The sequence below is a fragment of the Rhinolophus sinicus genome, chromosome 2 (genome assembly GCF_057876585.1).
Source record: "Rhinolophus sinicus isolate RSI-liver-muscle chromosome 2, RSI-T2T, whole genome shotgun sequence".
Lineage (NCBI taxonomy): Eukaryota > Metazoa > Chordata > Mammalia > Chiroptera > Rhinolophidae > Rhinolophus > Rhinolophus sinicus.
In genome coordinates, this window is record NC_142502.1 from 175,251,685 (window position 1) to 175,271,185 (window position 19,501).

At 47.6% G+C, this 19,501-nt stretch overlaps 1 protein-coding gene across 2 annotated transcripts; it reads right to left on the bottom strand.

Annotated features, from left to right (window-relative positions):
• Window positions 1-3,405: 3,405 nt before the first annotated feature.
• On the bottom strand, window positions 3,406-15,751 carry MFSD2B (MFSD2 lysolipid transporter B, sphingolipid). Of its 2 annotated transcripts, none has more exons than XM_088796275.1 (14): window positions 15,594-15,751; window positions 11,931-12,056; window positions 10,686-10,810; window positions 9,985-10,108; window positions 9,577-9,655; window positions 9,359-9,489; window positions 7,939-8,029; window positions 7,705-7,826; window positions 7,201-7,284; window positions 6,817-6,897; window positions 6,491-6,600; window positions 6,008-6,163; window positions 5,404-5,592; window positions 3,406-4,233 (listed from the first exon to the last, which is right to left on the bottom strand). In XM_088796275.1, the coding sequence occupies exons 1-14, from the start codon at window positions 15,678-15,680 to the stop codon at window positions 4,209-4,211; spliced, it is 1,530 nt and encodes a 509-aa protein (XP_088652401.1). In that variant the 5' UTR covers window positions 15,681-15,751; the 3' UTR covers window positions 3,406-4,208. The 2 variants fall into 2 exon arrangements, with proteins under 2 accessions (XP_088652401.1, XP_019568263.2); XM_019712704.3 differs by having other exon boundaries at window positions 6,008-6,151; window positions 15,594-15,750.
• Between the last annotated feature and the right edge of the window lie 3,750 nt (window positions 15,752-19,501).

Consider the following 19,501-nt stretch of genomic DNA (forward strand, 5'->3'; position numbering starts at 1 on the left):
CTTTCACTGCTTTGAGTTACTACAATTTATCCATTTTCCTGCTGTGCAACATTTGGATTTTTCTCTGGTTTTGTTTTGCAGTTGTAAACAATATTGCTTTGAATATCCTTGTTAAATACCTCCTGATACAAGTGTTCGAAAAGTATCTTTAGGGTCTTTTACTTAGATACGGAATTGATGAATCACAGGGTTTGTGTCAATTCAGATTATTTTCCAAGGTGGTTATGCCAGTAGCAGTGTAACAGAGCTCCGGTTGTTCTAAATGCTCAAGGCTTCTTAGTTTATGACACTCTAGTAGTTTTAAATGGTTTTTCGTTGATGTCCTAATTTTTACTTCTGGACCACCAATGAAACTAAGCATCTTTCATGTGTTTATTGGCCATTTGAGTTTTCTCTTTTGCGAAATACCTGTGTCTTTTGCCCAAATTCCTATTGGGTTGTCTTTTTCTTGTTGAGTTGTAAGGATTTTTTAATCAATATTCTGTTGGGTACCTAAGGGGACCCTCTGGAGATGTCCCGCTTTCTCTGTGTTTAGCTCACTCCTCTCCATTGTCCTGTCCTGTAAACTCGAGCCATTTTGGTCTCCCCAGACTCATCTCAGCTCCGGGATTTCTCCGGGCTCCAAAGGGTTCTCTTCACTGTCACCTGGAAACTCTCAAGGCAGTAAGCTGGGGCAGTCATCTGATTCACCTCATTTGTTTCCCATCTTTCAGACATTGCTCCTTCGTTCCCTGATGCTCAGTGTCTTGCAAACTAGTTTCATATATCCTGTCCAGTTTTTCTTATTGTTTCAGTCAAGAGGCTAGATCTGGTCTCTGTTCCTCCATCATGACCGGAAGCAGAAGCCTTTGCACATCTTGTTCATTTATTCCTAGGTACTTTATATTTTTTGTCCCTACTCTTAAAGCTATCTTTTTAAAATTATGTTTTATAACTGTTGCTGGCATATAAGAGTGCACCTTGTTTTTGTCCATTTTATATCCAACTACTTTGCTATGTACTCTCTTATTAATTCTAATAATTTACTTGTAGATTCTTTGCAGTTTTCTATGTAGGCAATAATATCATTTACAAATACTGATAATCTTGTTTCTTTCTAATTCTTACACTATTACCTTACTGTACTGGCTAGGTCTCCTGATGTTGAACAGAAGTAGTGAGAGTGGTACCTTTGCCTTATTCCTCACGTCACTGCTAAGAATGATGTTTGCTACAGGTTTTTAGTAGATACCCTTTTTCAGATTTAAAATTTTTCTTCCATGAGTACCTTTATTATTGAATGAGTGTTAGGTTTTTATCAAATGATTCTTTCTGTTTCAAGATTATACTTTTTTCCCCTCCTTTAATCAGTTAATGTGGTCAGTCTCGCTTGATAGATTCTTCTAACATTAAACAAATCTTGCATTCTTGGAATAAACCCAGTATGTTCGTGATGTATCTATTTTTTAGACATTGCCAGACTTAGTTTGCTTATATTTTGTTTAGGATTCTTGCTTCTATGTTCATGAGTAAGATTAGCCTATAAATTTCCTTTGTTTTTTACTTGTCTAGTTTTGGTGTCAAGCTTATTCTGGCCTGGTATAATGAGTTGCAGAATGTGTCTTTTTCTGTTCCCTGGAAGACATTTCATGAGATAGGAAGGATCCTTGATTGAAAGTTTGATAGAACTGTGTAAAATCATTTGAATTGGGTGTTTTCTTTGTGGGAATGTTTTAAAATACTTATTTCATTCCTTTAATATTTATGGGACCATGTAGGATTTCTGTATATTTATACCCACACACATCTATACTCAATTCTGTTACAATGCTTGTTTTAAAAACACAAATTTGTTCTATTTGGGGAACAGTTGCTGTATTAGGGAACAGTTAGAGCATAACATGAATTTCCTGTTGCTTATCCACGACTTTTATCCTGAAGAAACATTAGGCAAACACAGAAAACTGTACCCATCTGAACTGAGTCCCGTAGGAATACAGAAACATACATACATGTCTCAAGCATCTAGCAGTTATGTGAGTTCACTCTGTTATGAGCCACATCCATCCATATCTAGTGTTAAACTTTCTGTCCAGCTTCAGATAACTTCTAGTATTTGGTAACAACCCACAAGCTGCAACCCTTTCTTTCTGTTGCTTAGTCCACACTCAGTGTATATGGGGATGAGGTGGTGGGGTGAATGGGGAGAGAGGAAACTAAGAAGACACCAAGTTTTGGGGTTTGGGTGACTGGATAGATGCCAGCATAATTTACTGAAAACGCAGGAGGTAGAACAAGAATGGGGAGAAGATGATGGGTTCCACTTTGGACACAAGACGTCTTAACTGCCTGAAGAACCCTCAGAGGGGCATCTGATCTTTGGCTCTGAGGATCTGAAGGTCAGCAAAGAGCTCAGGACGGGAAATCGAATGGTGTGTAGGTGCTGATGGTAAATGAGGTCGCAGGGCGCCGGGAATCTGCCACCACTGCAGAACAGCACAGGAAGACGCAGCAAAGGAAAAGACGAAATGAGTGGTTAGAGGTGGTAGAGGAGCATGGGGTCGCGCAAGCCAAGGGACGAGTTTTGAAAAGGAGCGAGCAGCATTAATGGCTCCCAGTCATTGACGGTTTCCTTAGTCAGGTATTAACCTCAATCCTTACAGCCTTCCCGAGGTGCAGGTAATGGTATAGACATTTGTTCTATAACGGAAGCTCAGATTTGTTGACTAAGCTGATTAATCACACACGTAAAAGATGAAAGCAACATACAGACTCTTACTTCGGGAGGTTAAAACATGTCCAGTGTGGAACCCATCGTCATCTCCCCACACTTGCTCTGCCTCATGCATTTTCAGTAAATTATGTTGGCATCTATCCATTCACCAAAACCAAGCCTCCTTTTCACCAGTGCTGGCGTTCCCCCAGCGAGGCTGCACCGTCTCCTCAGTGAGGAGGCGAGACAAGGTTTAATGGGTAAGGAGAGAACGACAGACAAGGATGAGGCGACGCTATGGTGGCAGGGAGAAGGGGGAGAGTGAAGCAGAGTATTTGGAGAGGAGAAAGCGAAGGGAACAGGAAAAGGCTGTTTTGTTTGTCTCTGGCTGGTCTGAGGAGATGCATAGTCAGGGATATATGGCTGAGGGGACATACCGGTCTTATATAAGACCTGGTATTGTATTGTATTGTATTGTATTGTATTATATTATATATTATTATATATTATACACGGTCTTATAGTAAAATAAGACCAGGTCTTACATTAATTTTTGCTCTAAAAGACACAGAGTTGATTGTCCGGCTAGGTCTTATTTTCGGGGAAACACGGTAGCCAGGTTCAGTAACATCAGGCCCTTCCCCTCCCCTCCTCAGGAAGGGTTTCCCAGGAGGTGGGATGAGAGGGCCGGCCAGTCACATTTTACAGACTCAGTAGAAGACAAACCCTTTAATTTGTTTTTGAAAAAACAAATCTCAGTGGATCTTTCTTCCCCAGAGGCATGACCTCTAGAAAACTGGTTCCTGTGCTTTTACAAGATAAAATTTCGGAAAAATAGTTCCACACAAATAAGTATTGTTCATAAAAATGATTGCTCTTCAGTGGCTTGTGTCCACTTCTAGAAGCAGAGTGTCGCCAACCTATCTGAACAAAGGGAAAAGCTTGAGAAATACCTCTCATGCCCTGCTCAGTCTTCTCAACCCCACTGGTGTCCCCATTCGATCCCTCTGCGGTCTGCTGGCCTCACTGCATCTGTCTGTCTCTCCTAACTGGACGTCGCCAGCATGTCCACCTGTCCCCCCTCTGCCCGTTTATGAGGTGTCTGTCAGCCTGTCTCTCAGATGTCCACTGGAGTGTCAGGAGGAACAAGAGGTCTGTATGTCTGTCCTGTCATGTCAGCAGGTTGTTGGTGCTCCCGTGGGGAGTCTGCATGCCAGGCCGGTTAGGGCTTTCTCCTTCCAGGAATAGCTGCTCTTGGGATGCTTTCCAGGTCAAAGTTTGCCTGGAGCTGGTAGCCGGCCACAGGCCTCTCTCAGATGCTCTGTGGTCAACAGGCAAGAAATGACGGGGAGCCAAGGCCAGTCCTTTCTGGAGAGGCCGCTGAAGACTCCACATCCCTGGGGAAAGGTCATGTGTAAGCTGCGAAGTGGGAGTGTTAAACAGCTGAGAAAAAAGTGGGACTTGGAGACCGGAAGACGCTGGCTCCTGCTATTCCAACTCACAGAAGGCTCAAACTTCAAGCCAGGCTGTAGCTGGTCCTCCTGTAAGAAGGGAAAGAAGCCAGAGAAGAATGAGGGTGGGGTGGGCTCTCTGTCCTGCCACACACCCCTGTGGAAGTGTCAGTGGCTATTCTCATGTCTTCTTAGGAAATCCTCCCTGTCACCACCCTGTGAATAAAGCTCCAAGGCTTGTTTCCCCAAGTCCCATCACGCACTTCCCCATCCACAAGTCCTTCCCTGAGTGTAACGCTTGACGTCAGCATTACTTGGCTAGAGTCTGAGACCAGCCACACTGAGCAGGGAGGGACTGATAATAATGCCACTTCTTCCTCCCCTGTGGTCCTCTGTATGTCTGTGTGCTCACGTTTGTAAGTGTGCGAGCATCTGCAAAAACATACACATGTGCTCGTAAAAGTCCGCTGGACCAGACATGATACTGCAGCCCCTGCTGGGCCTCAGGCTCTGTGCTGGGCTCTTGGGACATAAAAGTGAATAAGCACAGCCACAGCCTTCAAGGTCCCCACAGTCTACTGGGAAAGCCAGACAGTGAGCAGATCGTCCCCTGCAGCGGGATTGGTGCTCTGGAAGGGAGAAGGACAAGCCTCAGCACAGCCTGTGTGGGGACAAGTGGAAGACGTCCCTCAGGTTTCAACTCCCAGGCTGGAGGATGGTGCCATTTACTGGGACGGGGGCAAAGAGGAGAAACTGATTGGGGGAAGAAGGTGAATTCAGTTTGGGGCTCGTTAAGACTGCCTGCCATGCTTGTGGGATATCAGGTGGAGATGTCCAAATGAGAGCCAGACATGTATGTAGACCTGAACTTGAAGTCCGGGGGATAGGGGCCGGAGGGGGGCCACTATAGGAGTCACCAAGCACAAGAGGTGTTCGAGGTCAAGCAAGTAGATGAGTGCCTGGGATTATGGAGAGCAAGCAGAAGGAACGGGTGAACAGGGAGCCCTCCCGTACCACCACCCAACAGACAATGGAAGAAAGGAGCCTGAGCAGGGATGACCAGAGTAGCAGAAGAAAATCCAGAAGCAGACAGCATCACTGAAGCTAAGGAAAGAGTCTCCAAAGGCAGGACTGTTGAATGGTGGAATTACTACCGCAGGGAGACCTGCAGACTGGTTAGTCCTACACCAGCACACATCTGGGTGCCCCCCTGGGAGTTGGTAGCCCTGCTGTGTGTACCTGTGTGCATGGGGTGCTCACCTCCGAAGGCTCAGCTGGCGGGAGGTGTCCTGGCTTGGCGGGAGGTGTCCTGGCTTGGGAGCAGGGCCAATCAGGAGGATGCAAAGACCAGTGAGGATCATGCAGGTGGGCACGGCACTGATGAGGACCTTGAGGGTCACCACCACCTGCTCTGCCTGCTTGCAGGCTCCTGCTTCATACCCAGCAAACCTGGAGAAGGTGCCCCATGCATTCAGCTCAGATCCTCCTGAGTCCTGCTTCCTGGGGGAGGGTCCCAGGTCCCTCAGCTCCACACTATCCTGAAACTTGGATTCATTTCTTGGCCAGATCACCCTAACTGTGGTGGAAGGGAGTGTTGAGGGAATAGCCTGGTCAGGGAGGTGTTCTGAAGAGAACTGAGAATGTGGGAGCTGAGGCTTCAGAGGGGTATGGCCCCCAAGAAAGACCCCTCTCAGTCATGTTCACATGAAAACCTGGGGCAAGTGGTTCCCCCACACTCTCCAAAGAGCAGAGCTTGTCCCGGATTCATGAGTGGCCCCCGGCTGGCTGGGGTGGGAAACTCTGCCCTTTTCTTCCCACCCCACAATCTTTTGTGCATCTGGTAAAGCCCCACTCTAGGACTCACTCCAGACTGAGTGTGGAGATGCCCAGGGCGCTTGCGCTTGCAATCTTGGTGAAGAAGATGTAGGATGAGTAAAAGATGGTCTCCAAGCCTGGGCCGTGCTGGTGCTGCAGCTGGAAGTCATCCACCACATCTGGAAGCATGGACCTGGGGAGAGGGCTGCAGAGCTACCCCTTTTGTCCCCTTGACAGGCACCAGCCTTCAAGCTCTGATGGAGACCATGTCAGAGTCATCCTGGGACTGGCCCACAGAGAGCCAGGCCGTGTGTGCTTACATTCCACCCCCGCCCGGCTGCCCACCATTCCTGGTGCTCTTCTAGGAGGGCTCCCAGATGGAGCTGGTGGCCTCCATCTCCTGCAAGTGGGAGAGTGGCTCCCCAGCACGTGCTAGGCACAAGGGGCCTGGGACAGCAGGTTGATATGAAGGACGGCAGACCCATGAGGAGGGACGTGAAGCTCCCATGTTCCTTCCCCTCACCCAGCCTACCAGGGTAGCAGCAAGGAGACAGCAATGCTCACGCCAGATACAAAGGACACGACATATGCCACAGGGGCTGTGGGCACAGCAGCCAACAGGATTGCAAAAGGCATCATCACCTGGGGAGACAGACACACTAGCTGCTCCCTGCACCTGCCCTCCCTCCTTGCTCTTTCATGTGCACATTCACTAGGCTTTACTAACACACCAAGCCCTGGTCCTATGCTGGGCACTGATGACACAAGTGAATACAGATCCGCCCTGCTGGCCCCCAGGAGGCTCAGACTCCAAGGTCACCGCCCCCCAGCCCAGGCCTTGCTTCCTGCCTCACTCACACAGATCCCAAAGGCTGACATCCTCTTCCCAAATCGCTGCAGAAACCACTCCCACAGCGGGGTGCTCAGTATAGCAGAGACCTGTGAGCAGAAAAAACTTTCACAACCGGCCGGCTGTGCTGCCAGCACCTCCGCCCAGGTTCTCAAAGCCCTTTTAGGTGGGACTCCCCACCACAACCTTGCCTCCTGGTTGGAACCAGTGGTTCTGAACTTTATTACCCTGGCCCCAATTCCACCGTCTGCTGGAATGCAGGTGACTGAGACCACAGCCAAGTCCAGAATGTTGACCACCAGGACTCTGGCCACATGTGTCATGTCAAGGACCACACGTCCCCAGCTCAGGCTTCCAAGTGACCTTGGCTCTGCCACCCCAGATCCCCTCACCAGGATGGTTAGCACCAGGCTCTGGACATGGTTGTGTAGCCGGGAGGCGTGTGTACAAAACAAGACCAGGTAGCTCTGCTCCACCTGAAGAGGTTGACAGGAAGTGGTTGTGTACAGGGAATGGCTGGATCTTAGAAGTCAAAGGCAAGGCCTAGGTCTCAAGTCTGGCCTCCCCTTTGGGAACTTGAACTCTTGTTGCTGCGGCCATCATGCAGTCTCCACCCCTACAAAGGACACCCATCCTTGACACAGGTATAAAGACCATTCCTCCCCTTGCACAGCTAAGAATGGGTGGACTTCATCCCAGACACTGTTTTCCTAGTGTCTGGGCTCTGACCCTCCCCAAACCACAAGCTCTAGCTAGGTCTCTCTCTTCCCAGCACGAGCCTCTCCAGGCCACATGCCAGCCGCTGGTCTCTGCCCATTGAAACTCAAGTCTAACTGTGGTGTGGTGGGGATGAGAGACTGAACTGAACCAATAAGAACTGGCCTGGCCAGAAGCACCTGAACTGCTGCTGAGATGAACAGGAAGGAGATCACCAGCTTCAGATAGGGTGGGTGCCGGACAGTGAGGCCCAGCCCAGCCAGGAAGCCCAGGCTCTGGCTGGAGGCTGGGGCAGAGGGTTCTGCAACACAGGAAGGTGACATCTCGGCTTGGCCAAGTTTCAGACCAAAACTCATACCCAAGAGGAGCCTGGCCCCCAGCTTCTGCTTCCCACACTGCCTGCACCCTTGTACCTGGTTGCTCCTTCACCCCCAGGTGGAGCACGCCACTGCACACAGGATAAGTCACAGCAACCACAGCGGCTGCAATGGAGTAGAGACGAGTCTGTGGGACAGGACAGAACGGGGGTGGGGGTGATGTCTCCCACCCATTCAGGTAGGGACACCCAGGGGCTGGGCAGGAGCACCTCTCAGTGGAGCAGACGGACCCTCAGCCAAAGACTCAGGGAGCTGGGGGTCCCTCCTCCCAATTAGCCCAGCAGGAGAGAGAGAGCTGGGGGCCCAGGGTGGTCCTTCTGCTGACCCCGTGCCTCCTGCGTGCACCCATGCTACCAGGGGTCTGAGCGCACACGCATGCTTTCATTTTCTAAAACAAACATTCATTGTTGCTGATTTCTGTATGCTAGACGCTGAGGATGTAAGTGAACTCTGTACATCCGCAACAAGGAGCTTGGAGTGTGGGAGGAAGGCAGATCCATGAGCAGAGTTACAACACAGTCTGATGCACGGTGACCCACATAAATGTCAAAAACAGAGACCATGCTCTCTATCATTCAGGGGAAGGTACAAGTGTGTAAAATACATGTAAAGACGTGTGGGAGGCACTGTCACCCAGATCTGGATAAAGGTTGCCTCCGGGGCAGGAGGAAAGAGGGAGATGGGCAGTCTTCACAGGGGTGGGTCCAGCACAGGTGTACAGGGCCCCAGGCTCAGAAGGGCTGCTTGGAGGGTAATGCTGTCGCCGTCTTGAAGTTCTTGATGAGTTTTGCTATGAATTTGTGTCTTATAAGTGAAGTCGATGCGATAAAAGAGCTGGAGCTACCAAGAGGTGCCTGAACACTACCTGGCCTCCAGGGTGGGTTCTCAGCCTTCTGCTCCCCCTTCTGGGCACCACATACCTCACACCCCAGCTGGTCTCCCCCTCCCCAACTCAAGGCCATTGCCACCGTCCATTCCTCCACCCTGACAGTGAAGGGAATGGGCTTGTAGAGGCATGGGCCAGGATATGGCAGTGTGTGCAGAAGATTTTGGCCTAAAACATGGACAGGATTTGGTAATAAGTTGGATGGAGTGGAGGGTTGAGGGGAGAGGGAGGAATAAAAAATTACTCCCAGGGCTCTACCTTCCTGCTGCCCTCTCCCCTGCCCCTGCACGTGGTGCTTCCCCAACCCGGTCCATGCTCTGGGGTCTGCCTCCTCCCCTCCCCTCGGGATGGCCTGCTGAGCCGTTGTGCGTTTATGTTTAGAAGGCACCCGGGCGAAGAAGCAGGTCTAGCGGGGATTCACTAGTTCATGGGCTCAGCTACAGGAGAAGGGAAGGGAAGGAATGAGGCGCGGTGTGCAGAGCTGAGCCCCAAACGACTCCAGAGGAAAGAGGGGACCCCGTAGAGGGGTCCTGGGTGGGAGGGGCGGGGACGCGCCGTGTGGGTACTCACCGCGTCGGGGGAGATCGCCACCGGCCCTAGGAGCACGGCGTCCTCGCACCTGTTCCGCGCGTGGGCGCCCGACACGATGAGTCCGTGGACCGCAGCTCCCATCAGCGTCCCCGCCATCTCCATGGTCATCCCTGGGACAGAGCGAGGGCTCAAGGTGACCGAGCTGGCGGGGCCCAGGACAGCGCCATCCCCTACCCTCACCCGATGCCGGTGCTCACGGTACGCGGTGGCCGAGTCCCGCTCCCTCGGGCTGGGGGTCAGGAGCATGGTGAGCGCCGTGTAGGGCACCTGGAAGAACTGGGATGGCCGGCAGACTTTAGATGGTCCCCTTCCGTCCAGCTCGCCAACCAGGGCGCCCTGTGGCAGCGCAATCCCTGTGCCAGGCTGGCATATCCCCACTAATCCCCTCAAGCCAGGAGTCAGAGGCTGAGAGCAGGAGGCGTCGCCCAGCCCAGAGCCCAGTGGTTGGGGAGCTAATGGTAGATTGCAAGTCCTGGTGAGAAGGCGTGGGCAGTGGGACCCTCCTGGACACCCACCCCTGTCTCACACACACACTTCAGAGTGGCCACTGGCCAGCAATGAGGTTCCTGTGGTCTAGGCCCAGGAAGGGGGGGCCACCTGCTCACCGTTGACAGGGCCTGGAATAGGCAGTAGAAGGTTATGTACCAAATGCCTCGCAGGCTGGTGAAGGGGGGCAGGAACCACAGGAAGAAGTAGGCCAAGGCGATGAAGGGCGTGCAGCCCAGCACCCTGTGGGAGCACAGTGGAGGTAGGGTGCCCGCAGCACCAGGCTGGGGGACACAAAGGCAGGGCCTGGAACAACCTCACCCCTCTGGGCATAAGCCCTCTGCCCCTGAAAAGGCCCTGGGTTGGGGCTGGCAGGGTGGGAGCCATGGAGTGGGAGAAGTGGCTAATGGTACATGGAGGTAGCTGGGCGTGGGGCTGGGACTCTAGAATAATTGGGGGCTTGGCGGTTCCATGCCCTGTATCAAGAACCCTGGAGCACAAGAGGCCTACCTACTCTGAGACCTTCCATGGCCTCCAGCCCACCCTCCAGGTCAGGTCTGGGAGTCTTCAAGAGCCGTCTGGTGAAGGGAAGTCCCCAGGAATGTCTAACTCCTGCATGGCTCAGTCTGGTCCTGTCACCTACTTTCCAGTCCCATCACCTACTGTCCAATTTTGCCCTCACAGTCTGGTCCCGTCACCTACTGTCCAATTTTGCCCTCTAACCATCCACAGGGTTTTCTACTAAGAAGCAGGACTGTGACAAACATAGTGACCTCAAGCTCGAGGTGGGTGCCAGATCCAAAGGACTTGGGCTGCTCACCAGGGCATGAGTCGTCCAGACCCTGTCCTCCTGCTTCTGTTGATGAAGAACCCAGCCACAGGGTCAGCAGCTGCCCCAGACACCTTCCCTCCAAACAGGACAAGTGACACCTGGGCAGCAGGGATCTGAAATGGACAAGGGAGGCGAAAGCCAAGGCCTGGCAGAGTCAGAGGGCATACCCAGGCCTGCCCACCCCCCAGGAGGGAGATCTGGGGACCTGGCTGGGGCTAGAGCTCTAGTGTAAAGGTCTATTCAGCCTCCTTCCCAGGACACTAATCCAGAAGGTTCTCAGGGCAGCTGTACTAGTGAAGACAGGGGAGGCGGGAGTAGTTGACAGCCGCACACGGGCACACTTATGCCCAGTCACTTCTGGAGAAGACACGAGAGACCCTCACCTGAGGTGGCTCAGGGCAAGAAGGATGCACCTAGCCTGACAGGCAGAGGTAGACTTTTCGTTTCATAATGAAAATGTTTTATTGAATTTTCTGATTACATAAAGGATACCACTGATTGTAAAAACATTCAAACAGTACAGAAAAATACTGAGCAACGCTCATCTGAAATCCCACCACCCTGAGACAATTGCCAGAGGCATTTTGATGATCAGTTTCATGCATTTATATACATACACTTGCAATTTATAACTGTATATAAATGCAACCATATCAGTGTCATTTTAAAAAATCATGAATAACTTATTAAAAATTCTTTTCTCGCTTACCCTATATCCTCCACCATTCCATTGTATAGCCAACATTAACAGCCTGGTGTAATTTTCTGTACATTTTCTCCATGCTCATTTTAAAACATGTACTGACACACATGCACATACATATATGGGGCATGTGTTTGTTTTGCTAAAATGGGGTAATTTTATATACTCTTCTCTAAAACTAACTTTTCTCACTTGATAGTGCTTCACAGAAATCCCTCCAAGTCAACCGGTATATAGATCTAACCCATTCTTTTGAATGGCTACATAATAGTCCATTATATGGGTATAGTAAAAGTTATTATCCAACTGCTTCTACATTGTTGGGCATTCACATTGTTTCTCATTTTCCACTACAAACAGCCTGCAATAAACATCCTTGAGGAGGTTGGCCTCAATAGCATTTTTTTTTTTTTTTTTTTTTTTGGTCTGGCTTACGTCAAAAGTGCTACCTGTCTAGGATGGTGGTGATAGAAGGACCAGACACCAAGGAGGATGGAAATAGGGAGCCCTGGGCTGCTGCCCATACTCACCTGTGCCACATCTAGCAAGAAGAGCTGCAGGTAAAAGGCTGTGGCGCTGGAGGCCACCTGGTTGGGGACGCCACCAATGCCATAGCACACCTTCGTATAGAATGAGAGGCGACCAGCTCTGCTGTCCTGGGGGAGACACAGGAGCTAAGCCCCCAGCTCCACAGACACACAACAGCTCCCCACACTTCCCTGACTTCCATAAGCATCCAGGGTCCCTATGTCTTGAAGGCTTTTCCGGCAACCTCTCAGTCCTAATTTGTCCCAAGTCAGCTTAAAGGGAAGTGAGACAGAAAAAAAAAATCCTAAACTATGACCTCTAAACGTTTCCAGGGGGAAGTTCTTCCTTATATTTCCCCCTCAGTGCTTTCTGCTGTAGTCTGTTTTATTTTCTGAGTCAGCAAGCCAGAGTGAACTGGGGGTTAGGAGACCCCAACTTTGCCACCATCTCCCTGTGTGACCTTGAATAAACCACTTTCTAGCTCCAAGCCTCATCTGTCAAATGGAATAGTCCTGCCAACTTAACAGGTTTGGTTTTTTTGTTTTGTTTTGTTTTGATGAGTCAATGGCTCCAGGGACTTTTGCAGCCAGTTGTTGAATGACTAGCAGCCTGAAATCAGCCATGGTGAGAGTATTTACACCATAGAAAGCAGCAAACATTACAAATCAGAGCTTTTTAATTTTTTTCTGGAAAGACTGTTTACCAGCCCACCACCGAAATGTTTATGATCCCAAATGTGTGTGTGTGTGTGTGTGTATATATATATATATATATATATATATATATATATATATATCAACCCTAAGATATCCAATGGACTCCAGACTCAAATATTCGACTGCCTACTCTCAGCCCTACATGGTTGCCTAACAGACATTTTGGCCCAGCACGGTCAAACGCATAGCTTCTGATTTCTAGCCCGTTGTTTCAACCAACTCCTAACCCTGTTGTCCCCATTGCATGAAATGACTCCAAGGTCCACTCAGCAGCTCAGCCCACAAACCCAGGAGTCAGCCTTGATTCCCCTTTCCCAGGTCCCGTCTAACCCATCAATGAGAGCCTCTTAAGTGGCTCCCTGCTTCTGTTCTTGGTCCCTACTATCGACTCTCCAGCCAAAGTGACCTTTTCATGACATAGAATCTTGTCTCCTCTCGGCTTAAAACCCTTCAACAGTTTGCCATTATCATTTGAGTAAAACTCCAAGTCCTCGTCATATAGTCTACAAGCACCCCCCAACCCGCCCCATTCCCTTTCCCACTTCACTTCAAATAGCTGTCCTCAGCCAGGGGAGTCTCCTTCCTATTCCTCAAAATGACCATGCTCGTTGATGCCTCGGGGTCTTTGCACTTCCTATTCCTTCTGTCTGGAAGGCTCTTCCTTCAGGTCCTTGCAGAGCTGACTCCTTGTCATTCAATTCTAAGCCAAAATGTCATTTCAGCGAGGCTTTCCCTGGCCACTCAAGTCTCGTCTTCAATTGTACTTACTACCTGATATACTCTTATTTATTTCTTGCCTCTCTTCATCAGAATATAAGTTTTCTGAGAGCATAACCTATTATTTTTATTTACCAGTGTGTTCCCAGTACCCAGAACAATGCTTGGCATATAGTACCATGTTTCCCCAAAAATAAGACCAACTGGACAATCAGCTCTAATGTGTCTTTTGGAGCAAAAATTAATATAAGACCCAATCTTATTTTACTATAATATGAGACCGGGTATAATATAATATAATATAATATAATATAATATAATATAATATAATATAAACCGGTCTTATTTTACTATAAGACCCAGTCTTTAATATGATATATATAATATAATACAATACAATATAATATATGATATAATACCGGGTCTTATATTAATTTTTGCTCCAAAAGACACATTAGAATTGATTGTCCAGCTAGGTCTTTTTTTGGGGGGAAACATGGTAGATGCTCAGTATATATTTCTTGAAGGAATAATGCCATAAAGACATTGTGTGAAATTAGATTTCTTCGAAAGATGCTGGGAATCCTTCTTTCTCATTTTTGCTTTGAGGAAGTGGAGAGACTAAGGCTTCACCCATTTTGGTATCTTGCAGGACACCCAGATGGGCTCTTTTGAAGGGAAGGTCTTCCTAGATAAGGGTTTATCATATCCTTTGCACATTCTTCTTAACCACAGAAGAAAACCACACTTAAGGCAGGATGTGGTCTCCTCTTCAGACATTTGTGTGAGCATTATTTCACTTCTAGAAAACTTTAACAATAGACAGAATCCATCATGATAGCCCTCCCCACCCCACACCATAATGGGATTCTTGTTTCCCCCTAAATACCAGGGATGCCAAAAAAAAAAATGTATACACATGACTTGTATTCATCTTTTCATTATCAATGTATATTGAGTATTACAATTTTTAATACAGTTTTTTTCATTTCTTAAAATGTGTATACATTTTTTTTGGTACCCTCTGTATGCCTAGCAAGTTTCTGGCATATAGAAGGCACTTAAAAGATAGAAAAAGAAATTCCAGCTGAAACTGCATTTATGATACAATCTTGGAATCTTGACAGTTTTTTAAGTACTTAAATCATAAGCCCTCGACAGTTGACTGAGCACAAGTTTTAGAGTTAGACACACTTGGATTCAGATTCTGCATCTGCCATTTCTAGCTGTGTGACCCAGGGCAAGTTACTTAACGTAACTGGGATTCAGTTTTCTCACATGTTAAATGGAGATTTACAATCTTATAGAGTTGTTATGAGAATTAAATGACACTTAATAGGCAATGTTAGTTTTCCCTCTTGCCATTAATCTCACCCTGAATTTCTAAATTTCACGGGGAAATAAGAGTCCCAGAGAGACTCCTTATCAAACTTTCTTGGGAGCCACTATCCTTTGCTCTGAGGTGCCTGAGAGGAAGCATAGGGAATTGAGGTGGTGAAGTGAAGCCACCGTGAATGCATTCACCTGGAGGGGAGAATGGATTTTGCGCTCAGCAGGCAGCTCAGAGGTGCTAACTCCCCTCCACTACTCCCACCCTTGTGGCATGAGTCCCAGCCCCATCTGGGTTCCAACCTGCCATATCTACCCCCACTCTGGGGCCTGGTTGCCAGGAAGTGCAGCTCTGGGGTAGTCTCCCAAAGGAGAGCCCGGTGCCTGGACAAGGCCAGGGTTTGAGAGGGTGTTTAAGCCCACACCACCGGCCTGGGAGTTGGGGGAGAGAGGCTCCTGTGTCCTCAGGCACAACTGCAAGTCCTACCTGCTCAGGGTTCAGGAGATCTCTGGGAAGACCTGGCGAGATTGGACAAGAGCTCTAGGTTGAGAATCAAGACCAGAGACTGGTCCTGCTTCTGACTAGTTGATCGAATTCAGCAAGTTACTCATTTGTCTAGGACTTGTTTTCCATCCTTTTCTCTTTGGGGCTCCCGAATTATCCTCAGCCTCTGGGCTCTCAACTGTCTGACTCCACTAGGGGCAGTTCAGAAGCCTAAAGGCTGGGTGGGGGACACCCCCCCTCCCGCAGTGCTGCCCCTGGCTGGTTAAACGGCTGCGATCAGACACCCTCAGGTCTCTGGGGCAAGCCCCGGTGCAAGACCCCAGCGCCAGACCCCAGCGACCCCTCTCCGCCCGGTTTCCAACCCCAGGCTCTCCTCTCGCTCCTCGGTTTGCGCTCACCGAGCCAGGCTCCGGGGTGTGCGCTGCCGGCTGGGGTGGCAGCGGCTCAACTGCAGGGGCCGGGGTCCCTCCAGGGGACGCAGCCATGGCGCACAGCTGCTCTGCCTGTGGCCGTGACCCTCGTGTGTTATCGTCCGCAGGGAGGGCGGCTCCCCGGCTGAGTGGGCGCGGCGAGGGGCGGACCCGCGGGGGGCGCCCCCGGCCACCCGCAACACGCGGGAAATCGGGAAGCTGCGAAGTGCACGGTTTCGTTTCCCCAAAGGGAAAAATACCTAAAGCCCACATTCTCTGGGGAAAAGGGCAGGTAAGTCCCTGGGGACCGTGTTCCTTGCGGCGGGTCCGCGAGGGAATGAGAACCAGAGGCGGTTAGCGCTACGTCGTCCCGCTAAATCCTTATGGGTGAAAGTCAGCAAGTAAATTTATTTGAAAAACGAAGCAATAGAATTGACGCTTGGATTAAGATTATGGCTGAATAGGTTTATCAACTGCTAAATTTGATATCGGATGCCTGATATACACATTTTCCTGTCTCATACACAGATGGGTATTGCCCTGTAACTTAGCTTTGCCTGGTGAATGAAGGTAGAGTGGTGTATGCCATTTCCCAGAAAGGTCCTTAAAAGGGAAGAGGTCACATCATATACGAAAATTAAGTGAAGATGCAACACAGACCTTACTGTAAAGGCACATTAATGAAAAAAACATCCAGCCTAAGGAAAAGGCTTGTAGGAGTTTATTTGAGCTAAACTGAGACAATTGCCGGGAAGCAAAGTCTCAATGGATTGAGAAAATGCTCTGGGAAATGGCCATTTTGCAACTTATTTTATACATTAGAATCAAAGGAGGAAATTGTCACCCTAACAAACATTAATTTAAAAAAATCAAAGGAGGAGAGTTACATGAAATCCATTGGTTGTAGATTAAGGGGGTGAAGAAAGCAAATGGGGAATCTATGGGATTAGATAAAAAATAAAATGGAGAGACACACTTCTTTTACATTGGTGGGTACAGGATAGTTAATAGCATTTCACAACACAAAGAGATGGTATTGGGGGAACAAGATAACAATGAGGGATTTTGTAGTTTCCTGCTCTGGTGTGGTGGGTTATGCCCTCGGGGGGTCTGTTATCTTAGATGCAAAAAAAGGAGGGACAGGCTCACTTAAGGTAAAGATTGACCTTTGTTAAGGAAGCTACAGGCCAAGGACGTGACTACTGGCCACGACTCGCTTTTGGTTAGTAATTTTTATGTTCAGACCATCTTATGTGGTTATTTTCAGTCTCCTGAGCTTGTCAGGTTTAACGTGTGGCCCCTTTTCCATCCTCAGTTTCCCCTTTTGGTCAGAAATCAATCTGAAGGATGCATTGTTGACCAACCTTTTGGTTGATGAGTGTGGTCCCACCGTGCTAGGAAGGCTCATTCTTAGGAAGCGTTAGTGTCAGCTTTTGTCTTGCTGTATGTTGGACCATTGGGGATGGGGCAAGACCATAACCTTAGATGGTAGTCAAGGCCGAATTACTTATTTATTTAAAAGACAAGGTGAGCAAATGGGAGACCTATGTCTTCATTAAATATATTCTGGATCATTTCTAATTTTTGAGTTATCATGACCCCAGTTTTTTTTCTGTTAGTCTTATGTCTTGGGGTGTTTTTTTTTTGTTTTTTGTTTTCATCTAGTATGACATTTGCAAAATGAGACCAAGAACAATAGTATTAAACCAGTAACACCAATTAGGAGCAGACAGTGTTCACTATTAGACAAGTAAGAGTCTGAGGAGAACAAGCATCCTAGCTATCCAAAGAACCCTTTACATGCATTATCATAATTTTTTATTAAGCTAAAAATGTGTTTTCCTCCCTCATCTACTGCTGTTTGTACCTTATGATAAGTTTGGCCAGATAAATGAAGACTTTCTACTACTTCATGATCCAAAAGCTCTAATTTTTCTTCTGGCCAATTAGTTTCCATAGAAACGACTTCATGGGGAGGTTTAAGTTCGATTTCCCAATACACTGGATTTTCAATATCAATATTGTTATAGGTTTCATTAACCTCAGGCAAAGCTAATTTGCCTATGATTTCAGTATTACACCATATTCCCATAGCATTTACTGTAAACCTGGTATTTTTACAATAGAAATCAGTTAATATGACAGAAGAATTTTCTAATCCATCCCAACAAAAACGTCCCCTTCCCATATACCATATATTGTTATTTGTTGGAGTGGATACAATAAGCCAAGATTGGGTAAATTCAGAATTCCATATAGATTGGGGAAATAACCATTCACCTTTTCGATTTTCACAATCAGATAATGAGAGGGGTTCCCATTTTTATTATTATTATTATTATTATTATTATTAAAAATGACCCATCTACTTCCCATTAGAAGTATTCTAGTATCATAAAGGATGGTCCCTATGCCAGCTAGTTGAACTATTGAAAATCTTAGTTTAGGATTTAACCAAAGTGCTTTTGTTTTTAAGATACAATGTCTTAGATCACATTTTCCATCTAAAATTTTCCAAAGTCCAGGGGGACCATAAGAGTCCCACAAGTGTCTTGCCTGGGCTTTTGCACCCATTACCGTTGGCCATTGTTTCATAGCCACTTCAGATTCCACTTGTATTAGCATAGATAACAGGCCTCACTGAGCCAGGGTACAGGCACGTTCCCATTGCTGGGTTTGTACATGAAATTTGATAGTCTGTGGAGTCTGTTCTATCCATTTAGCTAGGGCCTCATTATCTTTCCCTGCTGCTTCCCATCCTTTTCCTTCCTCTTGAAATAACATTCCCTCTATATGACCTATTTTAGAAAAAGAGTCTTTTTCTAATGAATGACGTTCTTCATTAGCTGCAAATTCAGCTTGTCCCAGAATAGCAAGGCCAGCTCCCAATCCTCCAAGAATTTCCCTTTCATTTCTTATAGAAGGCCAATTTTGTTGGATCCACCAGGAATGTTGTTGCCATTGGGTGCCTATGGCCTGGGAGCAATTGGGATACATTGAATGGACCCAAGAATGTTGTCTCCTAAGCCATAGTTAAATGAGTAGTGGTAACCCGAAAATGAGCTAGAGTTTGAGTATTCCGTAAGGCTTTCCATAAGCGTCCAGGATGCAAGGAGGGTGGGGTAGTTACAGACATATCTACCCACCAAGTAATTCCAATAATTTCTGAAATGGGGACCCATTTATTTTTTTCCTGTTTTATGGGCATCCAGCCACAGGAGCATGGCTGATGGTTTTGAGGACAAGCTATACTATGACAGATAGGGCAGGCTGCTACAAGCCAGGATATTCATCTAAATGAGATCCATATATAATTGTACCAGGGGAATTATCAGGGAGGGATTCTTTAAAGTACTTGCTCAGGATGGGTCCTTTATAATAGATATACCCAGAAAAAAATATACCAAAGTTGATATTAATAATCGGAGAGGACCAATGCATGGCTAACAAGGTGTTAGCCTCATTATCATAACTGATAATGAGACCGTCACTGTCTAGTAAATGGGAAAGATCAGCAGGTACCCAAGTTAAATTTTTCATATCCAGTAAGGGAGGGGGTCTGGGGAGACAGATATTGCTTCCATTAGGAAAGCGTAAGAAGGATAATAGCAATAAAAGAACCATGTGATATATCTCAACAATTAGGTGATATAAGAGTAAGGTTTGAGGGAAGTTTAAAGAACACATTTATTACTTAAGGACAAAAGGAAAAAAATGATTAAGTAAGTGTCCCTGGGTCCAATATCAATTTGTGGGCATACAGTCCTTATTGAAATCTTGGGATGGCTGTCTATTGATGTCAGCAGCTTCTCGTCCTTGAGTCTTTGATGTCTGCTGTAGACAGAGGCGAGTGTCAGAGACAAGAATAGATGTCCATTCACTGTTAGGTGCCTTTT